At 38.6% G+C, this 17429-nt stretch overlaps 1 protein-coding gene across 9 annotated transcripts in view; it reads left to right on the forward strand.

Annotated features, from left to right (window-relative positions):
* Window positions 1–17429, forward strand: part of LOC140484679 (inhibitor of nuclear factor kappa-B kinase subunit alpha-like) — a 165475-nt gene that overhangs the window by 76872 nt on the left and 71174 nt on the right. For all 9 annotated transcript variants that reach the window (XM_072583279.1, XM_072583283.1, XM_072583284.1 and 6 more), the window contains one exon: window positions 16709–16826. In XM_072583279.1, the coding sequence (XP_072439380.1) occupies window positions 16722–16826 (105 nt within the window). In that variant the 5' untranslated portion in view covers window positions 16709–16721. The remainder of the gene's footprint in view (window positions 1–16708; window positions 16827–17429) is intronic.

The raw sequence follows: 17429 nt of genomic DNA on the forward strand, positions 1-17429 counted from the left end.
ACCATAGGTTTAGCCAAGTAAAGTAAAATCCTAAGGTCATTTAACGTCTTGGATTTATGTCCAATCATTTTTGATTCTAGCCTCTCCCCTGCTTTCTCAAAGCCAAACAGACCATTTGATGCAGTAAAGGAAGAAATTGAAGAAAAAGATAAGATATAACTGGCCAGTTCAATTAAGCAGACTCCATAGTCTGTACCATCACAAACACATGGTGTCTTGCTTGGTTTGTGAAGATGCCAGTGCATGCAGCTGGTTTCCAGTAGGCTCAGAAATACTCATTAATACTTACTATTGAGATTCTATTCTCTGAACTCAAGTTCACAATGGGAGGATAGCTAAGGAGCAATCATATCTCTGTCCTGTAGCTTTTGCTGGCACAATCCTTCTGACATAAATCCTGTTCAAACTTTGGTTTCTTTGTTATGTTGGTTGTCACCCAATGAGGCCCCAAAACATGTCCGGAATTCTCTGAACAGAAATCGGCCTGCAGTTAACTCCTGGCCTTCTCAGCTGGTCATGTTGTTTAGTGGCTGGTTGGTGTTCGTGGATATGGACCAAATAGCCTTCAAAGGCCATGACCTGCTGTCTCTTGGTAGCTACACACACACATGACAAGGACCACAAATGCAACTAGAACAACACAGCAATCATAGGACAAGCTAAACTGAGACAGAGAATTTCTAGGAGGATGTCACTCATCCGTGGACTCCATCAACAAGCACATAGATGTAGACCAAATATACCAGCCACTACAATGAACCACTGGAACCAGCAACTGCAAACAGCAGGAGTGGAACCAAGTAAGTTCAACAAGACAAAGTATAGCAGTGCTTCACAGCAGGCTCCAAAGAACTGAAGATGTCACTGAGACAGAGGACGAAACGTCTGCAAATCAACTTCCCAGCTCAGCCAACAGACCCACAACACCACAACAGTACCCAAGTACCAACCTTTATACAAACCATTTAAACAAGCTGCTGCTCTCAATCCAGAAGTAATTTTAAACTCATTTCACAGGTCTAAATTGAAAATGATACATATTAGAATTCTTGCAGAATTTTCATTAATATGTATCTTGCTCTGCATTTAATCCCACACTTGCGTTGTTCCTGTCCTTGCTTTGGAGGTCAACACCTCAATTTTAAAATTCTTGCCTGAGTTTTGAAATAATTTGGCCTTGCCCTTCTCTATCCCTGCAATCACCTCCAGCTGGACAATCTTTCCCTCAATATTCTTTTCTGAAGAAGCGTCACTGGATCCAAAATGTTAACCTTGCTTTCGTTCCATTGATGCTGTCAGAGAGTTCTGACTGAGATTTTCCAGCAATTAGAGTTAGTGTTTCCTTTCTTACAACCCCGGCTTATTGTTCACTTGTCTCCCTTGGTGAATATGAATGAGTCTATTTGGTCCTGTCTTCTCTGGGTTTCCTTTAAACCCCATGACCTCACCTTACTGCTTTTAAGTTCCCCCCTTTCAAAATAAAAATGTTTGTTCACAGTTCTTTGTTACTCATCCTTCAATCTCCTTTTGAGTTTGTCATTCATTACCCCCCCATTGCTTTTTTGAAACAAGTTTTGGGATGTTCTTCGATATTAAAAGCTTAGGTACTATATGTATTCTGTGAAAGTTGAGTTTCTGTGAGTAAGTTTTTATTTGAAAAAACTGGGGGTCCACAATAAATATTTTGGAGATTTGAAATCCTCTCTGTCGCACTATCGCAGAATTGCAGGTTTGGAGACTATTCCTATCAATGCTGCCCCCAAAAGTTGAATAAAATAAATCAACAGTATTGTTGAATTTTTATCAATGAATTTCCCTGAAAATTCATTAAGTTCATCAAAAACAAAATCTGTTTGTGCAAATTTACTTACTTGAATAGGCTCCTTCTACTCAAGTTTGCCTTTGAAATGATACAGTTGAAGGAGCTTAATTTCCTTCATATTCTAATAGCTGCACGACTCTTGTTTACTTTATGCATACCTTCACTGGTCACTGTGTTGTGATTCTTAGAATTTTGCATGTAATAAGATTGGTAACTCATTAATTATCATAACAGTTGCTCATTGTGCAAGCTAGATGCCAAAACAAGGGAATCCTGTAGGATGATGACTGCCATGACCATTGCTGGCTGTATGTTATGTAAATTTGTGATTTGATCCAAGGCTGCCACTTTGACACCTTAAAAGTATCCAGTCTCAACCTCGAGTTATCCTGGTGTGTTAAGTTATGTCAAGACATTGGTTGATATGTCCCACCGTTTGGCTGGTCACTACAAACATAGGATTGACTGCACCCAGCCATGCCACACTTATAAACCACAAGACTATATTGTCTGTTATTAGATTTGATTCTGTGATTTGACAACAGTTGCTTAACAGCTCTGATTGCGCTGAAAATTAGCCAATTACTTAAGAATCATTTGGGCTTCATGGTGGCCCACTTGCATGATGGCCCACTCACATTTTGATTTAGAGTCCTAGAGATGTACAGCATGGAGACAGACCCTTCGGTCTAACCCGTCCATGCCAACCAGATATCCCACCCAAACTAGTCCCACCTGCCAGCACCCGGCCCATATCCCTCCAAACCCTTCCTATTCATGTACCCATCCAAATGCCTCTTAAATGTTGTAATTGTACCAGCCTCCTCCACATCCTCTGGCAGCTCATTCCATACAGGTACCACCCTCTGTGTGAAAAAGTTGCCCCTTGGGTCTCTTGTCACACATGCTGAGGTATGGTGAAAAAGTTTACTTTGCTTGCTATTCAGACATGTCATACCTTAAATAAGTACAGCAAGCTAATCGAACCTAATGCAGAATATAGTGTAAGAGTGACAGAGAAGATGCAGAGGTAGAGGTCCCTTCAAAAGTCTGATAATAGCGGGTAAGAAGCTGTTCTTGAATCTCTTGGAATGTGTTTTCAAATTCTTGTATCTTCTGCCCAATGGGTGAGGGTGGAAGTGTGCATAACTAGGGTGTCTCGCATATCCCAGATCACAGTTTTTTTTTAACATGGATTTTCTCATCAGAAATTCCAAAATTGTCTCAGCCAAATCTTCAAGCCACCGTGAACTATCCGTTATCATGAAATAAAGAACTGCGGATGTTGAAGATCTGAAACAGAAATTGCTGGCAAAACTCAGCAGTTCTGGCAGCATCTGTGGGTAGAAAGTTAAAGTTGTTTGTCCAGTGACTTTTCATCAGAACTACTGCCAGACCTACTGAGTTTTGCCAGCAGTTTTGATTTTTATTTAATGATCCATCCATTCTTTACTATGAATATAAAACAACTACTACTTTTGGGAGATGCTGTTATTGGATTTTTCTCTCAATGGGCCATTGACTTAAGCTTTGTCTCTTTGGACATGCACAGCGGCACAAATATGAAGCGACATTTTCTTGGCTTAGTGCCTGCACTAAAGCTGTTTGCTGGCAAGCCAGCACTCATGTTAGTTTCACCAGTGTTCTAAATACAGGGCAATCTAAATTTTGTTAGTGTTTGATTATAAATTACTGAAACTAGTCATAAAGTTCTGCTGGCAGGTACTGTGAATCCTTGGTCACCTTTGGCAGTACAAATTTTCTTCTCTTCCTAAACCTGGTACACAAAGGCAAATCTTTGAAACCTACAATGTCTAATCTTTTGCTTCACGGTGAAGGTGTTTAAGAAGCTGATTGTATTCAAGCAGTTTGTCATTGTGTTTCACAACTTTGACTATAAGCTGCAGCTCTCCATTTTCTTTTTCTGAGTAGAGCCCTTCTTTCAGTTTCTACTTCTACAATACCTTGAACAATTTGCCTGTTCTGCCATTTGAAAACAAAAAATTAACTTATTTTTCTAATCAAACTGTTCAGACATGACCCTGGAATAGGTGGAACTTGAACCTGGGCCTCCTGGTCCAGAGGCAGATACATTAACATTGTGCTATGAGAGCTGTGTCAGTGCCTTTAAAGTTTGACGTGGTCTTTGTATCTACTTGTTTGTTCTTGATACCATATTGCCATCTTTGGAGGGGGAATGGGTAAGAATGCAGCCAGCATCATTGAGGTGGTAACCTTGATATTGTGCACTAAAAATTACCTTCAATGGTGAGCTCATTTAACCTTTTTAAAATCATTGCTGGAATGTAGACATTACTGGCTGGTCCACAATTTTATTGCCTATCCCAAGTTGTTCTTGAAGGTGAGCATCTGGATACCATTTGCTGTAGGTAGAGCCACATTGCAATTCAAGAGGGCACTTCAGGTAAATGGCCCATTGACATGAAAGGGTTGATGTTCTTTTCAAGTCATCATGGTGAGTGAATTTGACGCTATGTGGTGAAGGTGTTCCCATATATCAGCTACTCTTTCCTTCTGGATGGTAATGGGTTTGGAAGGTGCTGTTTGAGGATCTTTGGCGAACTTCTGCAGTGCGTTTTGTAGTTGATACACACTGTGTTGCGAGGGAGTGGATATTTATGGTGATGTAAATCAAGCAGATTGTTTTGTCCTGGATGGTGTCAAGCTGCTTCAGTGTTATTGGAGCTGTGTTGATTCAAGCAAGTGGGGAGTATTCTATCACACTCCTGACTTGTCGGTGTTGGCAAATTTTCAGGAATTGGATGAGTTACTCAGTGCAGGATTTCTAGCCTCTGATCTATTCTTGTAGCCTCAGTAGTATAGTCATCCAGTTCAGTTTCTGGTCAAAATTAACACCAATGATGTTTGTGGAGATTTGAGCAATGATAATAACCATTGAATGTGAAGAGTCACTGATTACATTCTCTCTCTTGTTGGAAATTAGAGTTGTCTGTGTTTTGTGTGGTGTGAAGGTTGATTGCTGCTGGGGAGCCCCAACTTGGTTATGGACCAGGTTTTGCTGGATTCGGACATAGTGTTTCTGTACCTCAAAAGTTGTGAATTATGCTGAACTTTGTGCAAGTATCAATGAATGTGCCTAATTCTGACTTTGATGGAGGGAACACCAGATGTTTTTGAAATAGCTGATGATGGTCAGACTAATGTTTGCATCAGTGGGTGTTAAGTGCAAATGGTTAGTTTTTGGCTGAAAGTCAGATGTTGGCTTTTGAAGTAAGTGAAAAATCATGAATTTTTGGCCAAACGTTACAGTTGACTGTTACAGAAGATGGATAACTATTCTCGTGTGTGTATTAAATATGAATTGTTGCTATTCAACTGCTGCAGGAAAAGTTATTCAAGCTAAATCTGAAGCATTTAAAGTAGGTATTAAATGACACAATGGCTTGTTTGCATTTAACCATGTATAGTAAATTACATACTGTTTTGAATTTTTTCATTTTTTTGCACATTTATTTTTATTACTGAGGAGAGAAAATATGGAGGAACAGGTTTACAAAAACATGTGGAAACATAAGAAATAGGAATATGTTGTGTGTCCAATCACATCTTTTTAACCTATCAGAATGATTATGGCTGATCCTCTATATCATTGCTGCATTCCTATTCTCTCTTCATGCCATTTTTAATCTCTAGATATCTACCTTAAACATATTCAGCGACTTGACTTCCATAGCCTTCTGTGGTAGAGAATTCCACTGGTTCAGTGCCCTTGAGTGAAAAAAAATTCTCCATCTCAGTCACAAAATTATCTCACCCAGACCTTTACAGCAGCAGTAAGACTTCTTTGCTCCTATGTTCTAACACTGTTGTAACAAAGGCCAACATAGTATTTGCCTTCTTGACTTGTTGCTGCAACTGCATGCTTGCTTTCAGGGACTGGTTTACAAGGCCATCCAGATCCTTTTGTATGTCAACATTAACCAATCTGTCATCAATTAGGCAATATTCTTGCATTATGTTTTTCATACTGAAGTGGACAACTTTACCCTTATCCACATTATACTGCATCTGGCCATGAATTTGCTTCCTTGCTCAACTTGGTTTGAGTCAGCTTGAAGACACTAAACAGCCTTCTCACTAGTCAGACTCCTACTTAGGTTTGCGTCACCAGAGCAGACTTGCAAATATTACACTTGATTCCCTGATTTAAATCATCGATTCATTTGTTGTCAGTATCTGGGTCTTAGCACTGATCTTGTGCTGCCCCATTTGTCGCCACTTTCCATTCTGAAAATTATCTATTTACAGAAGAACCTCAATTATATGAAGGACACTGGCAGGGAGTATTTTGTTCGGTCAATTGACTTTTGGATAACTTAGTTTAGCCTAGCATTGGGATCTTGCCAGATAATCTGATATTCGGATAATCGAATGCCAAATAATCGAGGTTCCTCTGTATTCTTACTGTTTCTTGTTTGCTAATTAATTCTCCATCTATGCTAGTTTATTACTTCAGTGTCATGTGCTTTGATTTTGCACACTGACTTCTTCTGTGGGACTTTATCAAAAGCTTTCTGAAAATCCAACCACACTGCATCCACTGATCTCCCAAATTTATTCTATTAATTCTGGCCTTGGAAAGCTCCAGTGGGTTTGCCAAACATTTTCCTTATATAATTCTGCACTGACTTTGTGTATCCAATTGATATTTAACGTGTCTGTTATAAGATTAAAAAATAGGAACAAGAATAGGCCCTCAAGCCTTCTCCACCATTAAATAGGATCATGGCTGATCCAACATTCCTCTCATCCACTTTTCTACATTTCCTTGTAATTCTTGATTTCCCCTACTGATCAAGAATCTATTTATCTCAGCCTTAAATATGCACAAGGACACTTTAAACAGTGTTTTTTGTTGGTTTCTTTCATTGAAAGAAAATGGCAATGATATTTTCCTTCTTAGTCACGAGAAAGGAGTCTGTAGTTCGGTCTTTGCAGTGCATACTGTTTATTTAAAATATTGCAACTAGCTGTATCAATGGAGAAGATGATTACAGTTTCGTACTAGGAGCACAAATCGTATAAGCTTACTCTCTCCTAGTGGTGTATTACAGCTGAAAACTTTCGGTGGCTCAGTGGTTAGAACTGCTGCCTCACAGCACCTGGTTTGATTCCATCCTCGGGTGACTGTTTATCTGTGTGGAGTTTATACATTATCCCAGTGTCTGCGTAGGTTTCCTCCCATAGTCCAAAAATGTGCAGATTAGATTAATTGGCCATACTAAATTGCCCACAGTGTTCAGGGATGTTAGGTTCATGAGTCAGAGGAAAACTTAGAGTAATAGGGTAGGGGGAATGGGTGTGGATTGGTCATTGTTTGGAGGATTGGTGTGGACTTGTTGGACTCGAGGGTCTGTTTCCACACTGTAAGGATGCTATGGAATGTGTTGACCATTTTGACAAACTGATTCAAATTTTTCTTTAAATCTGTAACAAAAATGTTTTGATAAATGTCAATGCAAAAATGTACAGTTTTTGATTAATATCCATGCTGCATGGAGGGAGACTTGAGCACTTGCACATAATTTTTAAATATGAAATAAATCAGTTTTTTTTGTATCAGTAGCAGAATGTTACTATTTAAGAGATAAATGATTTTGTAATTTTTGGACCAAAGGAACAATCTGATCACTTTTCAGATAAAAGGACTTTAATCTCTGCAGCATGGAAAAATGGATGTATTGCTTGTGAAGTGGCATCCATTGCTGATCATTGGTTATTTCATATCCTGATGGTGCTTGTGGTGTATTTCCTTTTGAAAATGATATGTTGAGATGAGATTGTGCGTACTTGACACATTTAATTTGGATTTCAACTTTGGAATGAGCTTTCATGAATGAAAATTGATATCAGTCTGTTAGAATATCAAATCAATCACAATGTTATTTGAGTCCTATTAGTGATTGTGTACGAAATGAAGAACAATATTGTAAGAGCTGAAAGTGCTTTCCAAATTTTAGTCTGTGACTCATGGAATTTGCATATGACAAAAGCCTGATCTTGCAAAAATTATCTTTTTTAATAATGTTCTACGTAGTGTCTCATCATGCATATCTGAGTCATAGTCATACAGCATGGAAACAGACCCTTCGGTCCAACCAGTACACACCAACCATGTTCCCAAACTAAACTCGTCCCACCTGCCTGCGTTTGGCCCTTTTGAACATTCTAATAGTACATTTATAGATTCATATCGCACAGAAAAGGCCCTTCGAGTCTGCACGAGTAGAACTACTACTAAAAGTGCACAAATCCCAATTTGAAATCCCAATATTTGAAGTACTCAGCCAAATATTTCTCAAGGGTTGTAAGGTTTCCAGCCTCCACTACTTTTCCAGGCAATGCATCCCAGATTCCCATTACCAGCTGAGTGAAAACATGCTTTCCCAAATCCACTCTGAATCTCCTGCTCCTTAACCTAAAACTGTGCCCACTCGTGATTGACTCCTCAATCAAGGGGAACAGCTGCTCCGTGTTCACCTTGTCCATACCCTCGTAATCTTATAACTAATCATGTCCTCCTTCAGTCTTCTCTGCTGTCAAGGAAACAATTGAAGCCTATCTAGTCTTTCCTTATAGCTCAATTTCTCCATCCCAGGCAACATCCTAGTTAAACTCCTCTGTCCTCCCATGGGATCATGTTCACAAAATGACTGAAATTGGTGAGTGGTGAAAATGTCTCTTTATTCAGCAACTGCAGGAGTACAGTTTGAGGCGGTGATGGAATCCCCAAATACAGTTCTTACAGTAGCCTGTTTATACATCATTTTGGGGTTACATAATTTTAACATTATTTTATCAATTGTATACAAAGGTATGTAAGCAGGAGATTCTTTGAACATTTCGAGTCATAGCGTCCCGCAACACGGAGACGGGCCCTTTGGCCCAAACTGGACCATGCTAACCCAAAATGTCCATCATGCTCACCTCATTTCTCCGCTCAACCTTTGCGATCCATGTATTTGTCCAGATGTCTTTTAAATGTTGTTAATGTACCTGCCGCAACCATTTTTGCTGGCAGCTCATTCCATATATGTACCGCCCTCTGTGTTTCAAAAAAAAATTGCCCCTCAGGTTTCCTTTTATTCTTTCCCCTCTTATGTTAAACTTATGCCCTCTTGTCCTCAATTCCCCAACCCTGGGATCAAGACTGAGTGCATTCACCCTATCCACCCCATCCATAATCATATACACTTCTGTAAGATCCCCCCTCGGTCTCCTGTACTCTAAAGAGAAAAGCCCTAACTTGTCCAATCTCTCCCTGTAACTCAGACCATTGAGTCCTGGCACCCTTGGAAATTTCTTCTGACTCTCTCCAGTTTAATAACATCCTTCCTATAACAAGAGTAAAGGATATTAAACTGATTACAGCTGGATCGTGAATTTTGTTTACTATTTGCTGGTGAGTTTCATCCATTCATGCAGTTTCATGGAGGCGCTGCTTTGATGGTAAATTTTTAGCGGTCCTGTTAATTGGTATTCAACAAGTGCATACGAAACTGTCTGATGTTCTGCAGTCTATTCAGGTCCTGATAGGTGGTTGGTAAGGCCTGATTAATATTATAATGTTTCTAAAGTTTTGGTTGAGTCATGGAAACACTGAGGGGATATTGTACCTGAATAGTTTAGTAGTCTTTGATATTTATTCAGAGGTAGCTTTTGATGTAAATAGGTTGGACAAGGATCGAAGGTGTGATGCATTAATAATGGATTTTGAAGGAATGTTTTAATTTAGCAATAACAAAATGTACTGCAGAAGCCTGAGTTGTATCAATTAAAGAAAACTCATTATTGTAATGAGTTATGAACGAAATGGGAACACTGTATTTGTAAATATAGGACACTTGTGAGCAGGTTAGTGAAGAGTAATGAATGAATGAGAACATGGTATTAGTAAATATGAAGCGTTTGTGAGGGGAAATATAAAGCACTTGTGAATGGATTAGTAAAGTGACCCATAAAACAATATTTCACATACCTCAAGTGCTATCCATCCTTCCTGTGGTGAGCTGACCAGAACTACAAAATGTACTCCAGTTGTGGCCTGACCAACACTCTGTACAACTCCAACATTACCTCCTTGCTCTTAAACTCAATGACATTATGAATGAAAGCAAGTGTCCCACATGCCACCTTGACTATCATATTTATATGCTCTGCTGACGTGAGGTATCTTTGAATAACTACACCAAGATTCCTCTGTTCCTGTTAAGCTAACCAGCGTGTTGCCATCCATTGGATCTTCTAAAGTACGTCACCTTTCACTGAAAAGGGTTAAACACCTTCTGTCAGGGATCTGCCCATTTACATCTTCCTGTAACTACAACTATTACCTTCACTATTAACCACTCCACCAATCTTGGTATCATCTGCAAATTTACTTAATGTTTCCACCCCCCATTTTCATCTGTATCATTTATGTATTTAACAAACATTAAGGGTTCCAGTACTGATCCATGCAATACAGTGCTGGACACCAGCCTCCAGTCATTCAAACAGCTTTCTACCACTGCCCTTTGCCAGTTTCAGATCCATCTCTCCAAGTTTCCCTTGATTCCATGTACTTTAACCTTCTTTATCCTCTTCCTTGTCAAAGGCTTTGTTAAAATCCATTTTCACTGCATAAATTGAACTCCCCTCATCCACACACACGATCAAAAAATATTTATAGCAAATTTGTTCGGCGTGACCTCCCTCTGACATAGCTATGCTGACTATCCTGAATTAAAGTGGGAATTAGTTGCTCCTTCAGAATTTTCTCCAGTAGTTTCCTGACCACTGACATGAGATTTGCCAGTCTATAATTTCTTGGTTCATCTCTACCACCCCTCATAAAAAGTGGAACCGTATTAATTGTCCTCCAGTCATTGAATCATACAGCACAGAAACAGATACTTGGGTCCAACTCAAGTTTCCCAACTAAACTAGTGCCACTTGCTTGCATTTGGCTCTTATGCCTAAAGCCTCCCTCTGGCACCCTGTTCTTCCGTGACCAGAGAAGAATTTAAAAAATTTTATATCTGAGCCTCTGCAATTTCTTGCCTCGTCTCCCACAGCAGTCTGGGATGCAGTTCATCTGGGGAAGGAGACTTATCTGTTGAAAACCATGAAAGACCCTACAAAACCCTCACCATTCCCTATGTCAAACTGTGTAAATTCCTAACAATCCTTTTTATGCATCTATGTTCTTCTTTTCCAGAGTGAAAATGGACGAGAAGTATTTATTCAATACCCTTCCAATATCCTATGGCCTCACAGATCGATTGCCCCCTTGGTCCCTATTCTTTCTCTGGTTAACCTCTTCCCTGACTGTATTTATAAATTAGCTTATGATTCTCCCTAATCCTGTTCACAAGTCCTTTCTCATGCTCCTATTTTCATGTCTCTGCATCCAATACTACTTTGACATTTCATTCTATACGAGCCCCTCTCCGTGTTTTTTTTTAAATTGCCCCTCATGTCCTTTTTTAAATCTTTGTCCAGTCAGCTTAAAACATGTTATCTAGTTTTGAACTTGCCCACTTTAGAGAAAAGACCCTTGTCATTCACCTTATTCATGCCTCTCCTGATTTTACAAAACTCCATAAGGCCATTGTTCTGAGAATATGAATAGGCTATAAGTAGGCAAGGAAAGAGGTAAGTTTTGTGAAAAAAGAGGTTTAGCTGAGCATGACGACTGAGATCAGATAAGAACTTGCAGTTAACAATGGAGTGCTGGAGGCAAGGGTAATGGGTTAACAAGGTGGAAAAGCATTAGTTATATCGAGTCATTTAACAAGATGAGGTAGCATTCAGTATGTAACATCAGTTAGCAAGGTGAAAAGTATTCATCATGTGAATCCCAGTTAACAAGGTTAAGAACATTGTGTAATAGCAGATGGCTTAATCTTTAGTGTTGATGCTTGCTGATTGTAATGGTCACACAATTAATATGTATGTGCCTTATCTGGATGTTCCTCCCTGTAAAATGACTCAATAATTCATTGAGAAACTGCTGTTCCAGAGAAGACCGTGAACTCGGGTCTCTATGCATGTGGGCGATCGTTCTCTCTCCCACCAAGGCCGAAGTAAAGATGAAGGAGTTAAAACTACACCGTGTCTCTGAGTGTTTTGTTTCAACTGAGGAGGGGAACAGGACGACACTTCAACCTCCTTTGCTCAGTGGAAAATGTTCAATCTTTCCAGTTGATATCTTAAACCTCCATTCATGCAATATCTGATATATCTTTTCTAAGCCCTTTCCAGTTTAATAATATCCTTCCTCTAATAGGACAACCAGAACTGTGCACAGTACTCTCGAAGAGGTCTCATCAACATCCTGTATAACCTTAACATGACATACCCACTCCTGTATTCAGAAGTTTGAGCAATGAAGGCAGGCATGCTAAATGACAAAGAATTCTGTACCCGAACCCCAAGGTTTCTCTGTTCTACAATATTACCCAGGGCCCTCCCATTAATTGTACAAGTCATGTTCTTGTTTGTATTACCAAAATTTAACACCTCACATTTATCCAAATTAAACTCCAACTGCCACTCCTCAGCCCATTGATCAAATTGACCAAGATATCTTTAATAGTTTGAGAAAGGATAAACTGAGTTAAGTTCGTGCTTTTGTATTCTTGTTTTTATCTGGTCTCTCTTCATCTTTCCACTCCTTCAGATTCAATTGCAATCATTGCAACCTCTAATTCATGTTGCCCTCCAAGCTCTGCTGGAAATATAAGAATATAAGGAGGAGTGGAAAGGTGAGGAGAGATCAGATAGAAACAAGAATGCAAAAACATGAACTTAACTCAGTCTTTTTTCCCAACTTATTGGAGTAGAGTAAAGAGATTTTGGTCAACTGGGTCAATGGGTTGAGAAGTGGCAGGTGGAGTTTAATTTGGATGAATGTGAGGTTTTAAATTTTGGTAACAGAAACAAGGGCAGGGCTTACACAATTAATGGCAGGAATTAGTGCCTGAAATGGAGGTGAACATTTTACCTCTCCCTTTTGATTTCCTGAAATCTTCACATTAGCTAAATGAGATAAGAAATATGAATGGAAGTGTTTCCGACCAAATGGCTGAAGTATGTCTTTCAGTAGAAATCTTTGAAAAGGCTCTGTTTTTTTTCACAATCAATATCGTTGAGATTCTACTCAAAATTGTCAGCTTCGATTCATTTGACATTTTTGAAAAATAATAGCAATTATTGTTTGAGTTGCAGTTGAACTGAAGTTGTTCCTGTGATGCAGGACTGATCTATTTTCTCAGTGGTATGAAATTACCGAATTCTTCTTCTGAGTCAGTGTTTTTAAAAAAAAATCAATGCAACTATTGAGTCTTATATTTTTATCAGCTGTTGTGATTTAGTTTGCTTACATGTCATTTACGCCCCTTTTCTCACTGTTGGAATAAATGAGGCTGTCCGTCAGTATACCTGCTCAATCTGTCAAATCTTGGTACTGATATTGAATTTCACTTTTGTGTAGAGAAGTGAATTAGTAAATCTTGTTTTCTGACAATTGTGACAGTAGCTTTTAAATTTGACAACTTGTGTTCATAACGTTACAACCACTTTGGATTTGTGTAATTATTATATTGTTATAGTTGTATTATCAAGCAGTTTTGAATGTGATTTGGTCGAGCTGGAATGTTACATTTGAATCAGCTTGATAATCTAAAATTAAGATGTGCTGTCAGGAGACTGAAGTGGCAGGCTTACTCCCGCAACTCCATTGTTTTTGATCTGTGATGTGTACAGATTGTTTATTGGCTATCCCTCATGCTGTACTAATTTGAGACCAGTATTTGTCATAGAGACAGCAAATGTTGGGATAGCATGATGAAACTTGCCAGCTTCAAAAGACGGACCTTGTAATCTCATCTATCTTAGTACATGGGTTTCGAGTAACATTACTGCTTAACGCGTTTGGTATCATAGCTGTTGTTTCTTTCTATCATTGGTCCACATATCTCCTATTTTTGAGACCTTGCAGTCAATTAGTTATTTTCTTTTCTAGGTTTTTAAAAAACCTAGATTTTAACAAAACAGCACAGGACTTGTCCTTTTTGCTTGAAGTAATTGAGTTAATGAATGGCTGAAGATGACCATTTATATAATCATGAGGTGCATGTATAGGGTGAATAGTCAAGTTCTTTTACCAAGGCTAGGGGAGACCAAAAGTAGAGGGCAAAGATCTAAAAGGAAGTGGCAACTTTCTCATGAAGAAGACGGTGCATGTATCGAAGGAGCTGCCAGAGGAAATAGTGGAGACTCATACAATTATAACATTTAAAAGGCATCTGGATGGGTACATGAATAGGAAGGGTTTGGAGGGATATGGATCAAATGCCGGCAAATGGGACTAGATTAATTGAGAATATCTGATCAGCATGGACAAATTGGATAGAAGGGTCTGTTTCTATGCTCCACGTGTCCATGATGCTATGAATGATATATATGAAACATATTTGGACCGAAAAGAGATTTCGTGGTAAAAGTGGAATATCTTTCATCAGTGTCTAAAACATCAGTCCCATGCTGTAATGTAATCGGCAATGCACCCATTCTATTCCATTTCTGTTGTGTGTGTTGCCGCAATCCTAATATGGATTGGAAGCTGATGTTGCACCCAGAGGCTTTATTATTCTTATGTTACTTATTGGTTTCTTTTCTTTCAGCAGAATCATACCAAAATGTTTTGTCCTCAGGACATCATGAGACACTTACTATGCTATACAGTCGATTGCTCTGCCATAGTGGAAACTAATTTGCACTTCTAAAGTCTCTCTAACTTCTCAATTGGAGTTGACTTGAGGTTATTAGCCGGGAAGCAATGAGGATCTACTTTTTCTTCAGGGTCATGTGATCTATATGTGTGCTTGAGCAAGGGCCTTAGTTGAACTAATGAAAACATGTGCAATAGGAAACAAAAGTTGTCAATTGGTTGAGTATGCATGATTTACACACTCTATGAATGTTATTACAATGAATAGTGATTCAGAAACATTGTGTGTACAAAATTTATCACTTGAACATTAAGATGAAGATTCATTTATTGTCAAAATAACACTATTTCAGGGTGCAAGCAGAAAAATCATAAATTCAATAAAGGATTTGCAGTGCAATGTATTACTGGAGGATAAATTTAGATGTTCAGAAATCTGAACCTGAATCCAGTAGTTAGGACATTTATTTCATTGCTTTGTCTGAAACATATACACCAGTAGGAGCTGTTTCATTCCATGCATGATTAGAATGGCTGTATTCAAAGGCAAGTTATTTATTTAAAATAAGTCTACCTGTAGTAGCAATGCTGAAAATGAATAATTAGACAGTATCCATTAGAAAATCCTGAGTATTGCAATAGAAAAGACATTTTGCCGAAGCCTGCCTTTTTATACTCATCAGAACCATAAGCAACAGTACTAGTTGACATTTCATGCGAAATGAGAGTTGGTTGGCAAGTGGACTCTGGTCGAGGCCTTGCTGTGGGTAAATGAGCCTATTAATGCTGATTGACAGATAGTAGCCAGGCTTTATTAAAATTCAAACCAGGCAGGTTGAGTTGGATCAGAGCATTGACCTGAGAAATGAAACAGCCAATGACTGTCAGCAATTTTGTTGAGTTTAAAGACACTTTGCATGTACATGTTCTTTTGGTCTGGAAAGAATAGAACACTTTATACTAATAATAAGGAGCTTCCAATACATGTGACGATACAATACACATTACATCTGAGCCTGATTGGCAATCCTAAATTGATTGTCAGCATAATTCCTCCAGCAAATGCTGTCCAATTGCTAAAACACATCTAATATTGGACACTTGTGAGTTCTGCAAACTTGGGCTGATTTGGGTATGATCAGTACCTTTGCTTGTTGTGAACACGTGAAGGAACATGCTGTTCGATTTGATTGTCAATGTTTGGGATGCATGGCCTTTATACTTCAAATCATATGAGCACTGAAATTCATTTATCACACTATTAATACGAGTTATTGGCAGATCATCTTATTGGCTGGATGGTACCATCCTTTAGTGTTTAATACCACCTATGTTGCTACAATATAGCATGAACCAGTTAACTTCACCTACAACATAGCATGAGCTAGTTAACTTTACATATTGCTCAGAGGTTTAAGATATTGTGCCCTTCCAGTAAGTCATGAGTTAACATTTTTAGGGCTGAACACTTGGTCACAATGCTTTTTCATGCCCATGTATTACTTGGGACTTCAAATACCGGTTCACCTTGGTGAATTTGATGAATTGGCACTATTGTTTCTTGGAATAGAACAGCCTGTATGTTGGTGAGATGAGTAATGTGTATGGGTGATTGTTTTGCTGACTATCATTTTTATTTTGTCCTTCATCACGATGCTAACTTCCTCATGGCTCTTCAGTTAAATTGACACAGCCATTCTTATGTCTTTGACTCACATTGCCTTGATAAAGGAACCTTGATGTAAAGACATAGTTTAAATAAACTATATCTTATTAGTCTTTTCGAAATAAAATACTACAGATGCTAGAAATCATAAATAAGAGAAAATGCACAAGAAACTCAGCAGGTCTGGAAGTATCTCTGGAGAGAGAGACACACACACAATCAGAATGAATATTTCAGAACTGAATTCTTCTGCAGAAGAGTCACATTGGACTCAATGTTGACTTTGCTTCTCTCTCCACAGGAACTGCCAGACTTGTTAAATTTCTCTGGTATTCTCTATTTTTATTCCTGTCCTTTTCAAATATGAACTAATTGTCTGTACTTTCCAATATTTCAATCTGCAGTTAATTTTCTGGACATTCCTTACCTTAATTTGGAATACTTTTGCAATTACTATAAACAGGTCTTTTTCAAGAATGGAAAAACCACCTTTTAAACAGGTTCAGACATGTGGACCCTGGGATCTAAAGGAGCGCCTCGGAACGGGAGGATTTGGACATGTTTATATGTACGAACATAAGGTAAATACTGCACATAGTGAGAAACATATTCTGAAATCTATCAAGCCTTTCTGAAAAGTGAACAAAGTGTTTTGTTTTTAAGCAAGTTAATGAAGGAGAGTCTTTCAAATTTGAAGCTTTACCTGCTTCTCTTTGCACAGATGCTGCCCTGACCTCCTGAGTTTGTCCAACATTTTTGTTTTATCTTGCTTGCTATTGTTATGGCTTATTATTCACCAACTTGATGAAGTTGAATAATCTCTGATTTTTGACTCCCACTTGATTGGGATAAAAATGAATAAAACAAGCCAACTAAGGTGACATTTCTTTGAACTTGCAAACTGTTCCAGGGAAGCTTAGGAATTTGATCCATTACACTGGATATGTGTGGGTCGCAGCTGCTGTGTGAATCTTGTTGAATCACACGCTGCGATTAAATGGGTGGAAAGCTTACTTCCGGCTGCCATAGAATCATTCTGAATATTTATGAACAAAAGTGACGAGTCGATCATTCCTGTTCTTGTGATGATGATGTAATTGAATCATTTCCAGCTTTGGGGAGGCAGACTGGATTCTTCAAGATTTATTATGTTTACCCTGATATTAAAAAAAACTAAACCATCA

This window comes from Chiloscyllium punctatum, chromosome 13 (genome assembly GCF_047496795.1).
Source record: "Chiloscyllium punctatum isolate Juve2018m chromosome 13, sChiPun1.3, whole genome shotgun sequence".
NCBI lineage: Eukaryota > Metazoa > Chordata > Chondrichthyes > Orectolobiformes > Hemiscylliidae > Chiloscyllium > Chiloscyllium punctatum.